Source organism: Moschus berezovskii, chromosome 12 (genome assembly GCF_049115385.1).
Source record: "Moschus berezovskii isolate FMDL1 chromosome 12, NW_MosBer_1.0, whole genome shotgun sequence".
Classification (NCBI taxonomy): Eukaryota; Metazoa; Chordata; class Mammalia; order Artiodactyla; family Moschidae; genus Moschus; species Moschus berezovskii.
Window position 1 is genome coordinate 29680544 of NC_142471.1, and position 16922 is coordinate 29697465.

The 16922-nt window shown below is 39.0% G+C and overlaps 2 protein-coding genes across 2 annotated transcripts in view; one reads left to right on the forward strand and one right to left on the reverse strand.

The window, feature by feature from the left end:
- OIT3 (oncoprotein induced transcript 3) overlaps positions 1 to 12914 on the forward strand; it is a 27547-nt gene extending 14633 nt beyond the window's left edge. The window contains exons 6-9 of the mRNA XM_088841964.1: positions 1393 to 1553; positions 3160 to 3575; positions 9551 to 9650; positions 11099 to 12914. Coding sequence (XP_088698090.1) covers positions 1393 to 1553; positions 3160 to 3575; positions 9551 to 9650; positions 11099 to 11272 — 851 coding nt within the window. The 3' untranslated portion in view covers positions 11273 to 12914. The remainder of the gene's footprint in view (positions 1 to 1392; positions 1554 to 3159; positions 3576 to 9550; positions 9651 to 11098) is intronic.
- PLA2G12B (phospholipase A2 group XIIB) overlaps positions 12915 to 16922 on the reverse strand; it is an 18176-nt gene continuing 14168 nt past the window's right edge. The window contains exon 4 of the mRNA XM_055425492.1: positions 12915 to 13511. Coding sequence (XP_055281467.1) covers positions 13390 to 13511 — 122 coding nt within the window. The 3' untranslated portion in view covers positions 12915 to 13389. The remainder of the gene's footprint in view (positions 13512 to 16922) is intronic.

Sequence of the window (16922 nt, forward strand, 5' to 3'; positions counted from 1 at the left end):
TAACATAAAAGTTACCATCTAAACCAGTGTTAAGTGTGTAGTTCAGTAGTGTTAAGTATATTCACATTTTTGTGCAGCAAATCATCAGAACTTTTTCATCTTGCACCCATTAAACTCTGTACCCATTAAAAACAGCTACCCCTCCTTCCTTCCTCCCTGCAGCCCCTGGCAACCACCATCCTACTTTCAATTTCCATGAAGCCAGCTATTTTAGGTACATCATATATATGGATTCCTACAATTTGTCATTTTGTGATTGACTTAATTTCACTTAGTAAATTGTCCACAGGTTTCATGCATGTAGCTCGTATGACAGGATTTCTTCCCTTTATAAAGCTATTCCACTGCATGTGAACACCACATTTTATTTATCCATTCATCCACTGATGGACATTTGGATTGCTTCCTCCTCCTGGCTATTGTCAATAATGCTGCTATGAATAGGTGTATGCAAATATCTCTTTGAGATCCTGTTTTCAGTTCTTTGGGATCTATACTCAGAAATGGATTGCTGGAACATATGGTTTCCTTTGCTTTTTACTTTTGATTTTATTTACCCTGATTTCTAGTATTAGTTGTAAAACTAATATTCAATACTTAGTTTAGATGGAGTTCCTCTTTTCTAACAGATCATTGTTTTTCTGGAAATGTAGTTATTTATGTCCAGAATATTAATTTATTCATCCAGCAAATATTTAATAAGCACCTATCTGTGATTTCTTTATACTGACTCATTGCTATTATGTGCCTTCATACACTGATATTGCCCTCACGTTTTGTCTGACAGTACTCAGAAGTACTCATTTTGGACATTTGTGCAGTCTCGAGACGAGAATGCTTAAGAAAAGCAATCTTTCTATATTAAATTAAAGTGGATTTATAGTCACAGTTTATGGTTTACTGAGCCATTCAAGGATGATTTGGAACTCTTCCCCAAGTGCACTAATGCTGTTTTTATTACCACTGTTTTATGGGGCCATAATTAATGGTGAAGTCAAAGCAGTAACATTATGTAATTTAAGCCCATATCAAAGCAGTACTTTTTCTGTATTGCCGATAAATTGTGTTTCCGCTAAAAGTTCATCCTTTAGGTGTTTTGATGCATGGAATTATGCTAGACACGCTTTGAAATGTTTGTTAAATTGAAACTTCAGAACAATATTTCTTCATCTGGGAAATAATACAGTATTTGAAGAGCATTATTTGACCACAACCTTGGGAGTTAGGAGTCCAGCTTTTATTCACCAATTTGTTTTGAGCCTCACAGATTTTTCTTGCGGATAAAACAAAAAGCTCAAAGTGCAAGAGGGAGAAGTTGTTTCTCCTAGTAGTCTCCTTCCCCTTCTCCCAGTTCCACTTTCCTGGTTCTAACAGCATCCCCTGTCCCCACAGTTCCTGTATTCTGCAAGTCGAACACCATCGAAGTGAGCATCCCCAGGGACCTGGTTGGCGGTCTGGAGCTCTTCCTGACCAACACCTCCTGCCGAGGCGTGTCCAATGGCACCCATGTCAACATCCTCTTCTCCCTCAAGACATGTGGCACAGTGGTTGATGTAGGTTCTTCCTGGAGGACTCTTGGGGAATGACCAAATCTAGTTATTTGGGAATTGGTTGATGAAGGTGTGCATTGTGGCTTGTGTCATAGATGACATATTTCCACATAAAAGAATGGCGCTCAAAAATTCATATGCTGTTCATTTAACAAATGTGTTATTGAGCATCTGTACTGTGCTGTGTTTCTGACACTGGGAAGACAGCAAGTTAAAAAGAATTCTGCTATTTCAGTTCTCAAGTAGTATTGAATACCATCTCTCCAATATGCACAGACATTTTCCTGAGTGGGTCAGCACCTGTACCAGGAGGCCTACTGTGTCTCCTCTGACCAATTATTTTACTTGAAGAAAACAATGATTAATTCATGAGATAACAAGTGAGTCCAAGGATTGAACCAGGTAGAGGTAAAAGATTTGTCCTTCCTTCCAAGAATCTGTGCACAGCCCTGTGCTGGGGAGGCTGAGGGATATGTGAAATATATGCAAAATAAGATTCCTGACTTTTAGGAACATACATGGTTCCTAAAAGACAACATACATAACATATGAGTCAGTGATACAGTTGACGGGTGGTATAGGAGGCCAGAAAGGGACAAACCCTGGAGTAGTCAAGACAAGTGAGACTTGATTTGGGGTAGAAGCATATGCGTGGTTTATACAGGCAGAGAGGTGGAGAAAGGGCATTTCAGATGAGAAACGAGTGATCAAGTCTCAGAGGTGGGAATTCTTGAGGCTTATGCTGAGTGAGCGGGCAACACAACCTGCCTGGCAAGGAATAAATAATGGAAAGGAAACTGGAAAAGTGGGTGGAGGGAGACTGTGCTTTCAAAGATCTGCTCTGTGTGCTGGGGTGAGACGTTTGGCTTTTTCCCATAGGATTGGGATGAAGCAGGCACTGTTATGATGAAATCAGAAGTGGACAAGATGAATAGAAAAGAAAGGACCTAGACCCAGGAGATTGGTGTAGAGGCCCTTGCAATCAAATAAACAAGTATTTATTTATGGAAACAGAAAAATCAGAGAGCTAATTAGACTTGGGATAAGAATTGGGGAGATATTTGAGAAGGACCCACTTTAGGCAAATTGTGTTTTGTCATATCTGTGGATAATCAAATAGAAATGCCCTGCAATGAGCCAGGGGTTCTTGGTAAACAGGCGAGCAGACAAGGCTAGAGATGAAGAACTGAAAATCATCTGAGTAAATGCGACAGCTGAAGCCCATGTGCAGATGAACTTAGCCCAAGGTCATGCTGCTGCACAATCACCAGGTCTAGGATTCCAGAAAAATATAATATACAGAGGCTGTTCTTTTCCAAACTATCAGAGCTTTGAATTTGCTGATTCTGCATAGCTCAGGCTTTTATGACTAATACTCCAAAGGAATGTGTGGGTTGACCATGAAGTGGTATATAAAACTCTTAATAGTCAAAACATATTAGTAAAAAGAGGAGAAGTGATTTTTTTTTTAAGTTTTAGGTTTTAGCAACTGAATCTCTTGTGTTTTGACGTAAAGGGAAATTTGGAGAATGTTATGGTGGGCAGTGGGTAGGGTGCTCTGCAGAAATAAACAGAGACTCTTTCCTCTCCTGTCTCTGGCCTGGCTCAGGTGGTGAACGACAAGATCGTGGCTAGCAACCTTGTGACAGGTCTACCCAAGCAGACTCCAGGGAGCAGCGGCGACATCATCATTCGAACCAGCAAACTGCTGATTCCTGTGACCTGTGAGTTTCCACGCCTGTACACCATTTCTGAAGGCTATGTTCCCAACCTTCGCAACACCCCACTGGAAATCATGAGCCGCAGTCATGGAATCTTCCCATTCACTCTGGAGATCTTCAAGGACCATGAGTTCGAAGAGCCTTACCGGGAAGCTCTGCCTACTCTCAAGCTGCGAGATTCCCTCTACTTTGGTATTGAGCCCCTGGTGCACGTGAATGGCTTAGAAAGCCTGGTGGAGAGCTGCTTTGCCACCCCCACATCCAAGATCGACGAGATCATGAAGTACTACCTCATCCAGGATGGGTAAGTAGGCTTCTTGAATGATGGATTAGCCTTAGTTCTCATCTGGGTCTTCCCTGGTGGCTCAGATGGTAAAGAATCTGCCTGCAGTGTAGGAGGCTTGGGTTCAGTTCCTGGGTCAGGAAGATCCCCTGGAGAAGGCAATGGCAGCCCTCTCCAGTGTTCTTGCCTGGAGAATTCCATGGACAGAGGAATCTGGTAGCCTACAGTCCATGGGATTGAAAAGAGTTGGACAGACTGAGGGACTAACACTTTCACATTTGATCTCTGGACACAGCAGCAACTTCAATCATTTCATAAAACCAAACAGCACTCTTGCCTGCTCTTAATTAGTTCAGAAACCACTTGTGCACATTTTGGTGGTAAAAACTGGTGAGGAAGAGCAGAGTCCAGAATGACTCCAAGAGTTCTAACTTGTATGACTGACTAGATGTCCTTAACCAAGATGAAAGGACATAGGTTGAAAAGCAGATTTGCTATAAAAATACTGAAAATGATAATTCCAAATAATAGTATTCTAATGTAAATGCTTGGATTTCCCTGATGGCTCAATGGTAAAGAGTCTGCCTGCCAATGCAGGGAACGTGGATTGGATCCCTGGTCTGGGAAGATCCCCTGGAGAAGGAAATGGCAACCCACTCCAGTATTCTTGCCTGGGAAATCCCATGGACAGAGGAGTCTGGCAGGCTACAGTCCATGGGGTCGCAAAGAATCAGGTATGACTTAGCAACTGAACTAACAAAAACAAATTGTAAATACCCACAGAACACTTAAGAGAATTTCAGTGGCAGTTGAAAATGCATGTCAGTTAGACCCAGAAACAGTAGAGACAAATAACAGAGGATTACCCCTGTTTATAGTTGAAACTATAGGATTGATTGGGGCTTCCCAGGTGCCACTAGTGGTAAAGAACCTGCCTTGCCAATGCAGGAAGCATAAGAGAAGGGCTCGATCCCTGGGTAAGGAAGATCCCCTGGAGAAGGGCATGGAAACCCACTCCAGTATTCTTGCCTGGAGAATCCCATGGAACCTGGTGGGCTACAGTCCATTGGGTCACACAGTTGGACACCACTGAAGCAACTTAATATGCATACATAGGATTGATTAACCTGATCAGAGAGATTGTAGAGCATGGGTGGCATGGTTGTTGTTGTTCAGTCTCTAAGCTGTGTCTGATTCTTTGCGACCCCATGAACTGCAGCACTCCAGGCTTCCCTGTGTGCTCAAACTCACGTCCATTGAGTCAATGATGCTATCCAACCATCTCATCCTCTGTCGCCCCCTTCTGTTGCCCTCAATCTTTCTGAGCATCGGGGTCTTTTCCAATGAGCAGGCTCTTCACATAAGGGTGGCAGATGGGGAATGAGAAATTCAAGAGGATAATGAAGTGGAAGCAGCAAATGCTGACCCCTGTTTTAAGAAGTTTGGTCGTGAAGGAGAAAGATGAAATAATTGGTTGGTTTTAGGAGAGGAGAGATCAAGTGAACTTTGTTTCTGCTTGCTTGTTTTATACAAAGCAGAGTTCCATATTTGTTGAGGTTGTTGGATTGAGAACTTTGCGTGTGTCCATGTATCATTGAAAGCCTAACAGTTACCACATCTACTGCTTACATTCCCAGGAAAATTACACTCACATCCCAAACTCATAGCTGTATCTCATCAGTTCCTTCCTCATCCTCAATGTCAGATGGGACATATCTCTAGCAGGTCAGGACCTGCTGTTTAAGAAAAGGCAAATGGCCTAGTGAAGAGCACCACAGATGTGCCCTGGTTCATGCCCTTTGCTAGTTACCCTGATAGACTCTGAAATTTCTCCTTTGCTTTTAACTCCCTGGATCTCTCACCACAGGCAGCCTTTACTGGCTGCTATCGATTTCCTGCACAGTGATTTTAAACTTTTGATATACATTAGGATCAACTGCAAAGCCTTTCTAAAAGTAGCAATATCCCAACCCCATTCTCCACTCTTACCACCTTATTTCCAGCCCTCATTATCTTTCACCTGGACAGATGAAAGCTTGCAAACACAGCCTCCTACATCCCAGCTCTCAAGTCTCGTCTCCACAGAGCCCTGGGTATCCAGTCAAAAGAAAAACAAATATATATATATATAGATAGACAGATTCCTACTGAAAACATACTGATGGCTCTTGACTTCCTTTGGTTGGTAAATTTAGCTGTTTACTAGCTGGAGAACCTCTAACTTCAGATTCCTGTAGCCTCCTTAGCTTGTTTTCAGAATCTGGAAAAGGCATCTGAGCTGCTTTGGATGGCTAGAGGTAGGTCTCATAGGAGACGGCAGGCCTTTGGGTTTCTTGCCTTCTTAAAGTGATCTCCACAAAGTTTTAAAATGAAACATAGAAGCATCAATTTTTATATCTTTATTTTTTTTCAGTCACATAATTAGTGCTAAATAGATTTGGGGATGGATTTACTTTGTGTGGGGGGGGTGGGTTTTGGGTACTTTTCAATTTTTTACAGGTTTATTGCAGTGCTGTTTGTATACAATAAATATGCTATTCAAAATATACAGCTTGGAGAATTCCCTTGAGGTCCAGTAGTTAGGACTCTACGCTTCCACTTCAGCGAGCTGGGTTCAATCCCTGGTCAGGGAACTAAGCCACCCAGTGTGGCCAACAGATTAAGTGTGGATTTGCTAAGTTCTGATGTCTACACACTGGTGAAACTATCACTGGCAGTGAATTTTTCTCTTACCACAAGTTTTCTCCTGCCCTTTGCATTTACTTTTGCAAACATAAACACATAGTCTTAACTCACTTACTGGGAAAACATGTAACCTACAGTCTCAATAAAGTTTGTGAAGTTTATTTATAAACTTTATTCAGACCCTCAGTTAGGACTATATGCTTATGTTTTAGACTGTTCTAAGAAGATGTGCTATTTAATTTTCCAGCCTTTAGCACACACAAAAACAATGCTATGGAAGATATTAAAATTGTTCAAAAGCATAAGCAGAACTCGAAAACACAGCTATATGGCCCTGTTTCCACTATGCATAGGCAAATGGTTTCATCTCGAGTGCAGTATTGGATAGTACAGTATTAGCTAATAACAGTAATGGTGCATTTGAGATATTCCCTCGAGATAAAATCCAGCTCTCAGTTTGGCTCACTATGCCTCACCCTCTGACCTCTACCTTCTCCGGTTTCTGCTCCTGCCAAAGAGAACTATGGGCAATTCACAGTATCTGTTGCTCCTTACACTCTCCTGATTCTGCAGCTGCCATTTTCTACTGCCTGAAATCCCCTTTCCTTTTTCTTCCTGTCTGATTCTTACTGGTCCTTTGAGACACGTTGGGATTTTTTTTCCCCTCCATGAAGCCTTCCCTGATTGTTCTAACCAGAACTAGAAATCTTCCTTTTGTCTTCCTTAATGCCTTGCCTACATACAGTAAAGGTCATTAGCTATTTGTCTAATGGATTATTGAATGAGCGTTTTCATAATACTAATTTGGGGCTAGTTCAGAGTCCTAAAATAAACATAGTACTGTTTACTTGTATTTGTAAATTGGTTGATTATTCATTGTCCTCAGCTTGAATTTAAGTCAGGCTGGTTTTCCCTGATATTTAACACATCTGATTTGCTCCCCTCTAGTTTTAGTCAGCATATGCTCTGAGAATGCAAAAAAAATTTAATGCAAGCCTAAGCAAAGTAGAATTAGAAAGTTTATCTCCAGAAAAAGAAACACTGAATTCCAAAATCCAGTATTGGGCCACTCTTGGGTAATCAATTATTGTGACTTACCCTGTACTGTTTGTTGTTACTTTCTTTTAGCACATGAACTTGGAGTTGATGAACTAGAATTGTCTAATCACAGCAAACACCAAATCAAGAGCCAGAATTTGTCTTGGGTTCTATTCTGTAATGTGTTACCCTACAACAACTCTTTGTGTCACATTTTCTCTTTAAAAAATAGTATTTTTTTTTACTATTCAGCCACAGAAAAGAATGAAATAATGCCATTTGCAACAACATGGATGGACCTAAAGCTTATCACACTAAGTGAAGTAAGTCAGACAGAGAAAAACAAATACCATATGATATCACTTATATGTAGAATCTAAAATATGATACAAATGAACTTATTTACAAAACAGAAACAGACTCACATAGAGAACAAACTAATGGTTACAAAAGGGTAAATTGGGATTTGGGGAAGGGATAAAGCAGGAGCTTTGGATTAACAGATACACGCTGCTATATATAAAATAAACAACAAGGTCCTACTGTATAGCATAGGGCTTCCCAGGTGGCACTTATGGCAAAGAATCCACCTGCCAATGCAGCAGACTCAGGACACGTGGGTTTGATCCCTGGGTTGGGAATATCCCTTGGAGGAGGAAATGGCAACCCACTCTAGTATTCTCGCCTGGAAAATTCCATGGACAGAGGAGCCTGGTGGGCTACAGTTCATGGGGTTGCAAAGAGTCAGACACAACTAAGCATACACACACACTATAGCATAGGGAATTATAGTCAATATCTTGTAATAACCTGTAATGGAAAAGAATATGAAAAAGAACATGTATGTGTATACCTAAATCACTTTGCTGTACATCAGAAATTAACATTGTAAATCACCTATACTTCAATTTTTAAAAAATAGTATTTTAGGTAAAGATAAATTAAAGATGCTGAGGCACTCAGATGAAAAGTGCCATTTTAATGTCACGTTACTACTGTTCTCATAGTTACTGGACTTTAAAGTTCCCTGACATCACAGACCATATTGTTCATTTCTGACTCCTCTGCAGCACCCAGCAGAGTGTGTCACTCAGATTAGATATGCAATAGGTATTTGAGAACATAATCAGAAATGGCATAGATTCATTTAACCTCAGGAAAATGACAATGTGTACATAAATATAATAAATAACAGAAACCACATTATATTTCTAGATCCTCTTCAGTTTAGGGGAATAAGGTACCAGTAATTACAAGTCAAGGTGTCATATTTTTTAATAATTTTATTGGATTTTTTGACTGCCCTGAAACAGCAATTAGCAATGAACTAGAAAGTGTTCTGTAAGTATGTGGAGTAAGCATCCAGTTTTATAGGTGTTTATATCTGATCCCACTTTTTTTTACTGGCCTGGTAGAAACTATGAAGCATCCATGAAGAGGAAAATAGGTAAAAGTTCCTTTTGAATTCAGATTGAAAAGACAATATATGCATGAGCCCTGGCCTTTAGGAAAAATGGTTCATCTATTCTAATCCTTGGGCTCAAAGTGGAGAATCAATAACCCCTCTTTTTCCCCCAGCTAACCCTGAGGTGAGCCTAGGAGTTTCACTTCAAGTGGTAGACCTGAGATTAAAATCTCAAAGCCTATCAAATTAAAATTTGGCATTAAATCTGTGAAAAGAGGTATTAAAACATTTTGGAAGTAAATGATTTCCCCCCCCCCAATAGGTCTAGTTATTATGTAAGAAACTGACATCTTTATGCAGCTCCTTGTTGTACAAATTGGGGTTTGCTCACCTTTGGATCCCCTTCAGGGGTGAGTATCTGTTAGGTGTCTGATAAATATAGTGAAATTTCATTAAAGAAAAGCCTTCTCAAGTCAGTAATAAAGTACATGAATGCAGAATTCCTACAATATATTAAAAATGAAAATACAGCCTTAAAAACATACACCAATATCAAAAGATATCTTTATAATAAATGTTGTTGCTGTTGCTAACACTTCAATATATTGACTTAACAGGAGGCCCTGGTGCACAGTTTGTGGGTACAGTGAATGAGAGATGGGACAGAGAGCGTTAACGAGCAGGGCTGTGTCTGAGATGCCTTCACAGGGAAGGGATTTCATTTTTCCTTCATTCTCAAAAATCTTGAGTGCAGCCCAACCTCCTCCACCCCATTTGCCTCTCCTTGGACCAAACATGTTGGACTGGATTGTTTTTCCACCTCTGTTTAAGAAATCAAGTCTTACGTGCTATCCTGCCCTACTTCCAGCTGTGTTTCAGATGACTCAGTAAAGCAGTACACATCCCGGGATCACCTCGCAAAGCACTTTCAGGTCCCCGTCTTCAAGTTTGTGGGCAAGGACCACAAGGTGAGCTGAAGACCTTTACCTTATAAAGCTGCCTGCCCTCTCCCACCATGAACCTGAGTCTTCCTACTGTCCCAATTTGTTCACATTCTAAAGCCTACCATTGGGCTCTGCATGACCTTTATGAAAAATACTATAAAACTGGCCATCTAGAATCTTAACACCTCCATGAATGTCAGAATCATCTGCACCCTCCCAATAAAATAACTAGGCTTGTTCAAAGAAAATATGATGTGATTATAACACAAAATCCCTGTGAGCAGGTGTGATTGAAAAAGCCTGTGTAGTGGTCACGTGGCAAACTATATGGAAAGAATATTTGCAAAAAAGACAAATAGTGAAATGTTCAGTGAAAACAGTATTTCACTGTTTTACATGCCAATTCAAATAATTACAAGACTATTTTATACATATTAAATTTATAAAAATTATAAATCCCAACTTTCAAGGCTATAGTGAGATGTGTATAGTAGCAGTATAAGTTGATATACTTTCTGGAAAGTTGTGTAATAACCTGACAATTAATTAATAATCTGACAATGTGTAATAACCATAAAATTATCAGTCTAAAAATTTCAATTCTGACACCTTCTCAGAAACAAAAATAAAAACATGGTTTGTTGAATGTGCTTATAGAGTACTGTTACGAGAGATGCATTTAAACCACTGCATCAATTAATGCAAATTAAGCAGTTAATGTACAATGAAATATAGAAAAAGGAGACATGAAAAAACTCTTGTCATAAAACAATTAAATGCAAATTGAATATGAAAAAGTTTTTTAATGTATATAAGTAAATAGAGGTTATAAGAGGCCATATATTGACATAATATGTTAAAGTGGAAGGTTTTTTATTTTAGTGAAATTGTTGAAACAGTTAAACAAAGGAAAGTTTGAGGCCAACAGTTTTTTCCATACCGCGTCTAAGTGTATTCATGTGCTGTCCAGCTTCATCACTCTTCCGAAATAACTGCTAACCATGATGGCTAACCCTTATCTTCCTCTTCAACTCAGCAGCGTGCATTGGGAAGTTACTTATAGGAAGAAGCTTGGAGAAAGAACTTGTTACTTTACACAGAAGTGGGTGGGACCCCATGTTATGCCCAGACCTTGATGTGACGAATCAAGATGTTAATGTTATTAGATGTTGTTCTCACAAAGTTCTCTTGTGTCCAGGCATGGAGGCAAAAGTTGTGGATGTCAGGTTTTAAGTCACCCATGTGATTGAGTATGTTTGCCACATTACTAAATGTGTGAATTTGGACAAGTTCCTTAACCTTCTTAGTTTCCTTATCTGTAAAATGGGGATGACATCAGTCTCAAAGGGCGGTTGTTTAGATGAAATGAGATAAAACATATGAAACATTTGGTAGTGTCTGGCTTCTAGTAGGCACCCCCCGACTGGCAGCTGTCTTCACTGTTTTTGTTCTTTATTATTGTAATCTTTCAGGAAGTGTTCCTGCACTGCCGGGTCCTGGTCTGCGGGATGCTAGACGAGCGTTCTCGCTGTGCTCAGGGCTGCCACCGGCGAATGCGTCGGGAGGCAGTAGAAGGAGAGGATGCCAGTGGTCCACAGAGCCAGATGCTGACAGGTGGTCCAATCAGCATCGACTGGGAGGACTAGGACAACCCACCACCCAAGTCCTCCTGCAGGCTGCCTGTCTCTCTGGAATTCTCCCCTCGTCTTCTGAGAGCATCAGTTGACACCCTAGAACACCATGCTGCTTTAAACCTTACACTTTGGGTTTAGACAAACCCCCAGAACCGACTCACTCTGACTCCAGCCCACTGGGTCAGGAAAAGTCACCTCACTGCTGCCCAGCCTGTTCCAGATGGAGCTTCATCCTCCTAATGTGGAAAGCGGTGCCATGTACCCCAAACACAGCTCACTTCCATGCTCCCCCATTTATTTCCTGCCATAAAACACCTAGTGTAGGATACCATTTCACCACTAAAATCAGAAGTTGGGTATATTATTTCAAATGAGGAATTTAAAAAATGAAATAGTGGCTTGAAATTATGACTTAAATGCCCACTGACTCCTTAAATATGTAAACAATAATTATACCCTAAGATTTCCATTCAAATACAGAATAGTTATAGGGGATTTGGAAGTTTATCACTGTATGTGCTAAAAATAAACTGTTTGGATTTTCTCCTGCATAATATTTTCCTCCGGGGTTTTTATGTTGTCTTAAGTAAACTATTTTCAATTAATAAATGTTAGTAAATTCATTAACATGCATTTAAGTGGTTCAGTGACTGAACAGTAGACAAAATATGGTAACATATGCCCTGTTATTTGGCATTCTGTGCCCTCAGACTGACAATAGAAAAAGCTATAAAGCTACACCATACTCTATTTTGTAGGTGCTTAATAAATTTTATTGAAGTAAATATCCTAAACCACAGAGATAAATGTTATCCTCAGTTAAATCCACTTGCTAAATATGACAATTCGTTTTATGGCTTTACAGAAGATCAGAAAACAGTTTTTCGACTTTTCTTTTTAGAAAAGACTGCAACCAACAATTTGTATTGGAACCAGTAACATTAACAAAAGGAAGAAAAAGGAGAAAATAATCTAAATCAGGGGTTGCAAACTTTTTCTGTAAAGGGCTGAAGGGTAACTAGTTTAGGCTTCCTGGGTCATACAGGCCCTGCCACAACTGCTCAGCTCAGCTGTCCTAGCACAGGAACAGCTGTAACTTTACCCAAATAGGTGCTAAGCCTGATATGGCCCAGGCCTTTGTCTGTCAGTCCCTGACTTCAGTGGTCCTCAGGCCTCACAGTGCATCAGAATCACTGGGGAGTGTTTCTAAAATACCAGTACTTAGGCACCAGCCCCCAGAGGGTCTTTAGGGTTGTAGTACTGCTCCGGTGATTCTAATCTACAATCAGTGCTGAGAACCAGTGTTTTTAATACTCATCAGGTGATTCTAATCTGCAATCAGGACTCAGTCTCTCACTCCCTTCAGTTTCCATGGACTTTTCCTAGCTGTCTTCAGTAGCAGTTTTTACCAAATGCTTCTCGGATCTTAACATGACACTAACACCACTTAGTAATTGGGATTTTCAACAGGACTAGTTCAATGAGGGGAAAAAATGGAACCCCAGAGACCTCACTCTGTCTGACCTGCACCTCCACAGGCTTTAATCCAGTAAGTCTCTGACCTTGTCTTGTTTTTAACTCTTCAGCACCAGTGGTTATAATTGTTGTCCTTGGAGGAACTTACCAGGTTGGGTTCTGTTTTCTTCTAAGTGAAATGGAAGCACATTGGTGATAGTGAAATTCATTCATCTCTTTTCAAATTTTCTAAAAACTATACTTTATAATATGTGAGATGCTTATTAGCCACTGAAACATGGACCAGAGGAAAGTCATTGCCTCTCAAATGGTTGGACTCTCCAAAATTTCACTTATTAATATAATTATCAATTCCAAGAATTCCAGTATTTTAGTCTTTATTTTAGTCTTCAAAGTAAGCCCTGAATTTCCAGGCAAATATGTCTTGGTTGGGGAGATTGGTGTTAAAGTGAAGAGTAGTTTTCAAATCACTCTGTGTCTTCTTTTCAATCCTCTTTTTCAAAGGTCAAGACTCCCTTTCAGCTGTAAAATAGTGTTCCTTTCTGTGCTTTGTGGTATCCAGACTTTGGGAAAAAGGATGAGATACATCCGCCATATTACATCTCCCAGACAACTGTGGTGTCACTCAAAATGGAGAAGGAATCACCTCTTCCTCACAACTCTTCTTTCTCCTCTTCTGCACAGATGCAAGCTGCCCGCTGACTGTTCATAAAGGGCCGGCAGCCCAAAGTCCATACAGTGTTGAACACAGTATCAGCCAGGGAATCACAGGCTACTTGAAAAATATTAAGAGAAATATAAGGGTTAATATACAAGACTACCCCAAGTAGTAGTTTGAGTAATTTTGAAGAGGCAGTGTATTTCCAAGGATAACATGATACCCAGAGGAGAGTTAGAAGCAGTGACCCAAATACAGAATTAAAAGGAAAAAAAAAAAAAGATTTATGAGAAGCTTTTTCAGAGACGCTTCTATCCAATCTAATAAAGCAGAACACACTTTGGGATGACCTCCTTTTATGGGGCCTCCAGGTCAAAACCATGACTAGCAATCAGAATCTCCCACATCACTATGCTCACTCCATGGAAAATTACATTTTTTTTCCAGAGGACTCAAATAACATTGCTATGTTTCCTATAGCTTTCCCTATTCAAGTGTGGGATAAATAACTAGGTCACTAATATTTTGTGAAAGATTTGTGCATCTGTATTCATCAGGGATATTGGCCTGTAAATTTGTGTGTGGTGTTCTTATCTGGTTTTGATATAGATAAGGCTGGCCTCTTAAGACTTGTTTGGAAGTTTTCCCTCTTCAATCTTTTTTTTTTTTTTTTCAGTTTGACAGTCTTAGTTGCAGCTTGCAGAGTCTTCACTGCCACATGCAGGATCTTTAGTTGCAGCTTATGGGCTCTTAGTTGGAGCGTGTGGAATCTAGTTCCCTTGACCAGGGATCAAACCTGGGCTCCCTGCATTGGGAGCACAGAGTCTTAACCACTGAACCACCAGGGAAGTCCTGTCTTCAACTTTTTGAAAGACTGAGAGGGCTTCCCTGGTGGCTCAGGTGGTAAAGAATCTGCCTGCAATGAGAGAGACCCAGGTTCAGTTCTTGGGTTGGAAAGATCCCCTGGAGAAGGGAATGGCTGAGAGAAGGATTGGTATTAATTCTTCTTTAAATGTTGAAGCTGCTTAAATAGCTGATTAATTTTTCTTTGAATGTTGAAGCCACTTTAAAAGTGAAGCTTACCAAACAGGAACCTCACCTGAATCTAGAGTCCAAGGATTTTATTGGGTGTCAGTTACATAGGCATATGGTGCTTAGGTGACTGAGTTCAGTCACTGGTACTCCCAGACCCCCAGAAGGAAAGCAGGTATTCACCATAAAATACACTGATTGTATAAGCCATCTAGACCAACTAGTATAGTGTGGCTCAGGGTCTTAGGCATCCAAAACATCTCATCAGTCAGAATTTTCCAAGAGTTCACTTCCCCAGAGCTGATGAAGGGCTAGTCATCAGCTTGCATGGCTAGAAAAATAGCCATTTCTTGGGAATGTGCAGAGTTTTAATAACCCAGATCTTTTGGGTTAGACACTTTCTGTATGACATGGAACAGATACAACAACAGAAATCAGAGATGAGGGAGGAAATAGTAGAGAATAATGTTCTTGGCTAAATTTGAAGCATCAATTTCAAAATAACAATGCAAGTTTTTTTCATGTCTTTTAATAATATTTTTTGTAAATTTCAATGACTTCTCTTAAGAAATAATGCTTATTAATAATTTTTTGAAATTTGATTCTTTTGTTAACTTCATGTAAAATTTATCTCTAATTAAATTAACATATATAGAAATTTTCCACCTTTTAAAAAAAAGTGAAATCATCTGATCCTAAATTTTTTGTTTGTTGGGAGATTTTTGATTACTGATTCATTCTCCTTACTAGTGACAGTACTGTTCAAATTTTTCTATTTCCTCATGATTCATTCTTGATTCGTTGTTTGTTTTGAGGAATTCATCTGTTTCGTCTAGGTTGTCTAACTTGTTAGTGTATAATTTTTCATAAGACTCTTATGGTCCTTTATATTTCTATGATATTAGTTTTAATGTTTTCTCTTTTATTTCTGATTTTATTTTCATCCTCTTTTTTTTTTTTCTTGGCAAATGTAGCTAAAGTTTTGTCCATTTTGTTTGTCTTTTTTAAAAAATCTCCTAATTTGATATTTTCTAGTCTTCATTTCATTTATTTCCATTTCTGATCTTCCTTCCTTCCTTCCTTCTACAATCTTTGGACTTCATTTGCTTTTCTTTTACTAGTCTTTGGGGTATAAAGTTAGGTTGTTGATGTGAGATCTTTCTTATTTCTTGATGTTGATGTTTATTGCTATGAACTTCCCTCTTATTAATAGAACTGCTAGAAGGGATAGTTAGGGATTTGGGGATTGGCATGTACACACTGCCATATTTAAAATGGATAACCAACAAGGACCTACTGTAACTCAGGTACCAACAGGGAACTCTGCTCAATATTTTATAACAACCTGATTGGGAAAATAATTTGAAAAGAAAGATAAATGTATATGTATAACTGAATCACTTTGTTGTACACTTGAAACTAGCACAACATTGTTAATCAACAATACTCCAATATAAAATAAAAAGTTTTTAAAAAAATTAAAACAGACCCAAATAAGTGGAAATACATCCATGTTCAATGTGGTCAGAAAACATAATTTTAAGATGGCAATATTCCTCAAATGGATCTACAGAGCCAAAAAATCTTACCAAAATTTCACCTGCCATTTCTTGAAGAAATAGACAAATTGAACCTAAAATTCATGTGGAAATGAAAGAGATACAGAATATCTGAAAAAATCCTGAAAAAGAACAAAGTTGAAGGACACTTCTTGATTTCAGATTTTACTACAAAATTACAGTAATAAAAACAGCGTGGTACTGGCATAGATCAATAGAATAGACTTGAAAGTCTTGAAATAAATACTGCAATTATGACAAATTGAGTTTTTTGACTAGAGTGCAAAAACAATTTAATGTGGGAAAGAATAGTCTCTTTCAACAAATGGTGCAGGAACAAGTGGTGGGAAAGAATAGTCTTTTATTTAACAAATGGTGTATATCTATATACAAAAGAATGAAGCTAGATCTCTTTCTTATACCGTACAGAAAAATTAACTAAAAAGAATCATAGATCTAAATATATGAGCTGAAACAAAACTTTTAAAAGAAAACATAGTGACTTTGAGTTCGGCAAAGCCCTTTTACATATGACATCAAAAGTACAAGAAATTCAAAAGATAAAAATGGACTTAATCAAAATGTAAAACTTCTGGACTACAAATTACATCATCCAGAAAGTGAAAAATCAACCCATAAAATCAGAGAAAGCATTTGCAAGTCATACATCTGTTAAAAGGTTTACATCCAGAATATATAAAAAAGTCTTGGGACTCAATAGTAAAAAGAGAGCCCAATTTTAAGGGGGGCAAATGAATAGACATTTCTCCAAAGCAATTATTTAATGGCTAATGAGCACATGAAAAGATGCTCAACATCATTAGCCCACTGGGAAATGTAAATCAAAACCACAATGAGATATAACTTCACACCCAATAGGGTCTATAATAAAATAGATAGATAATAACAGGTGTTGGCAAGGATGTGGAGAAACTGG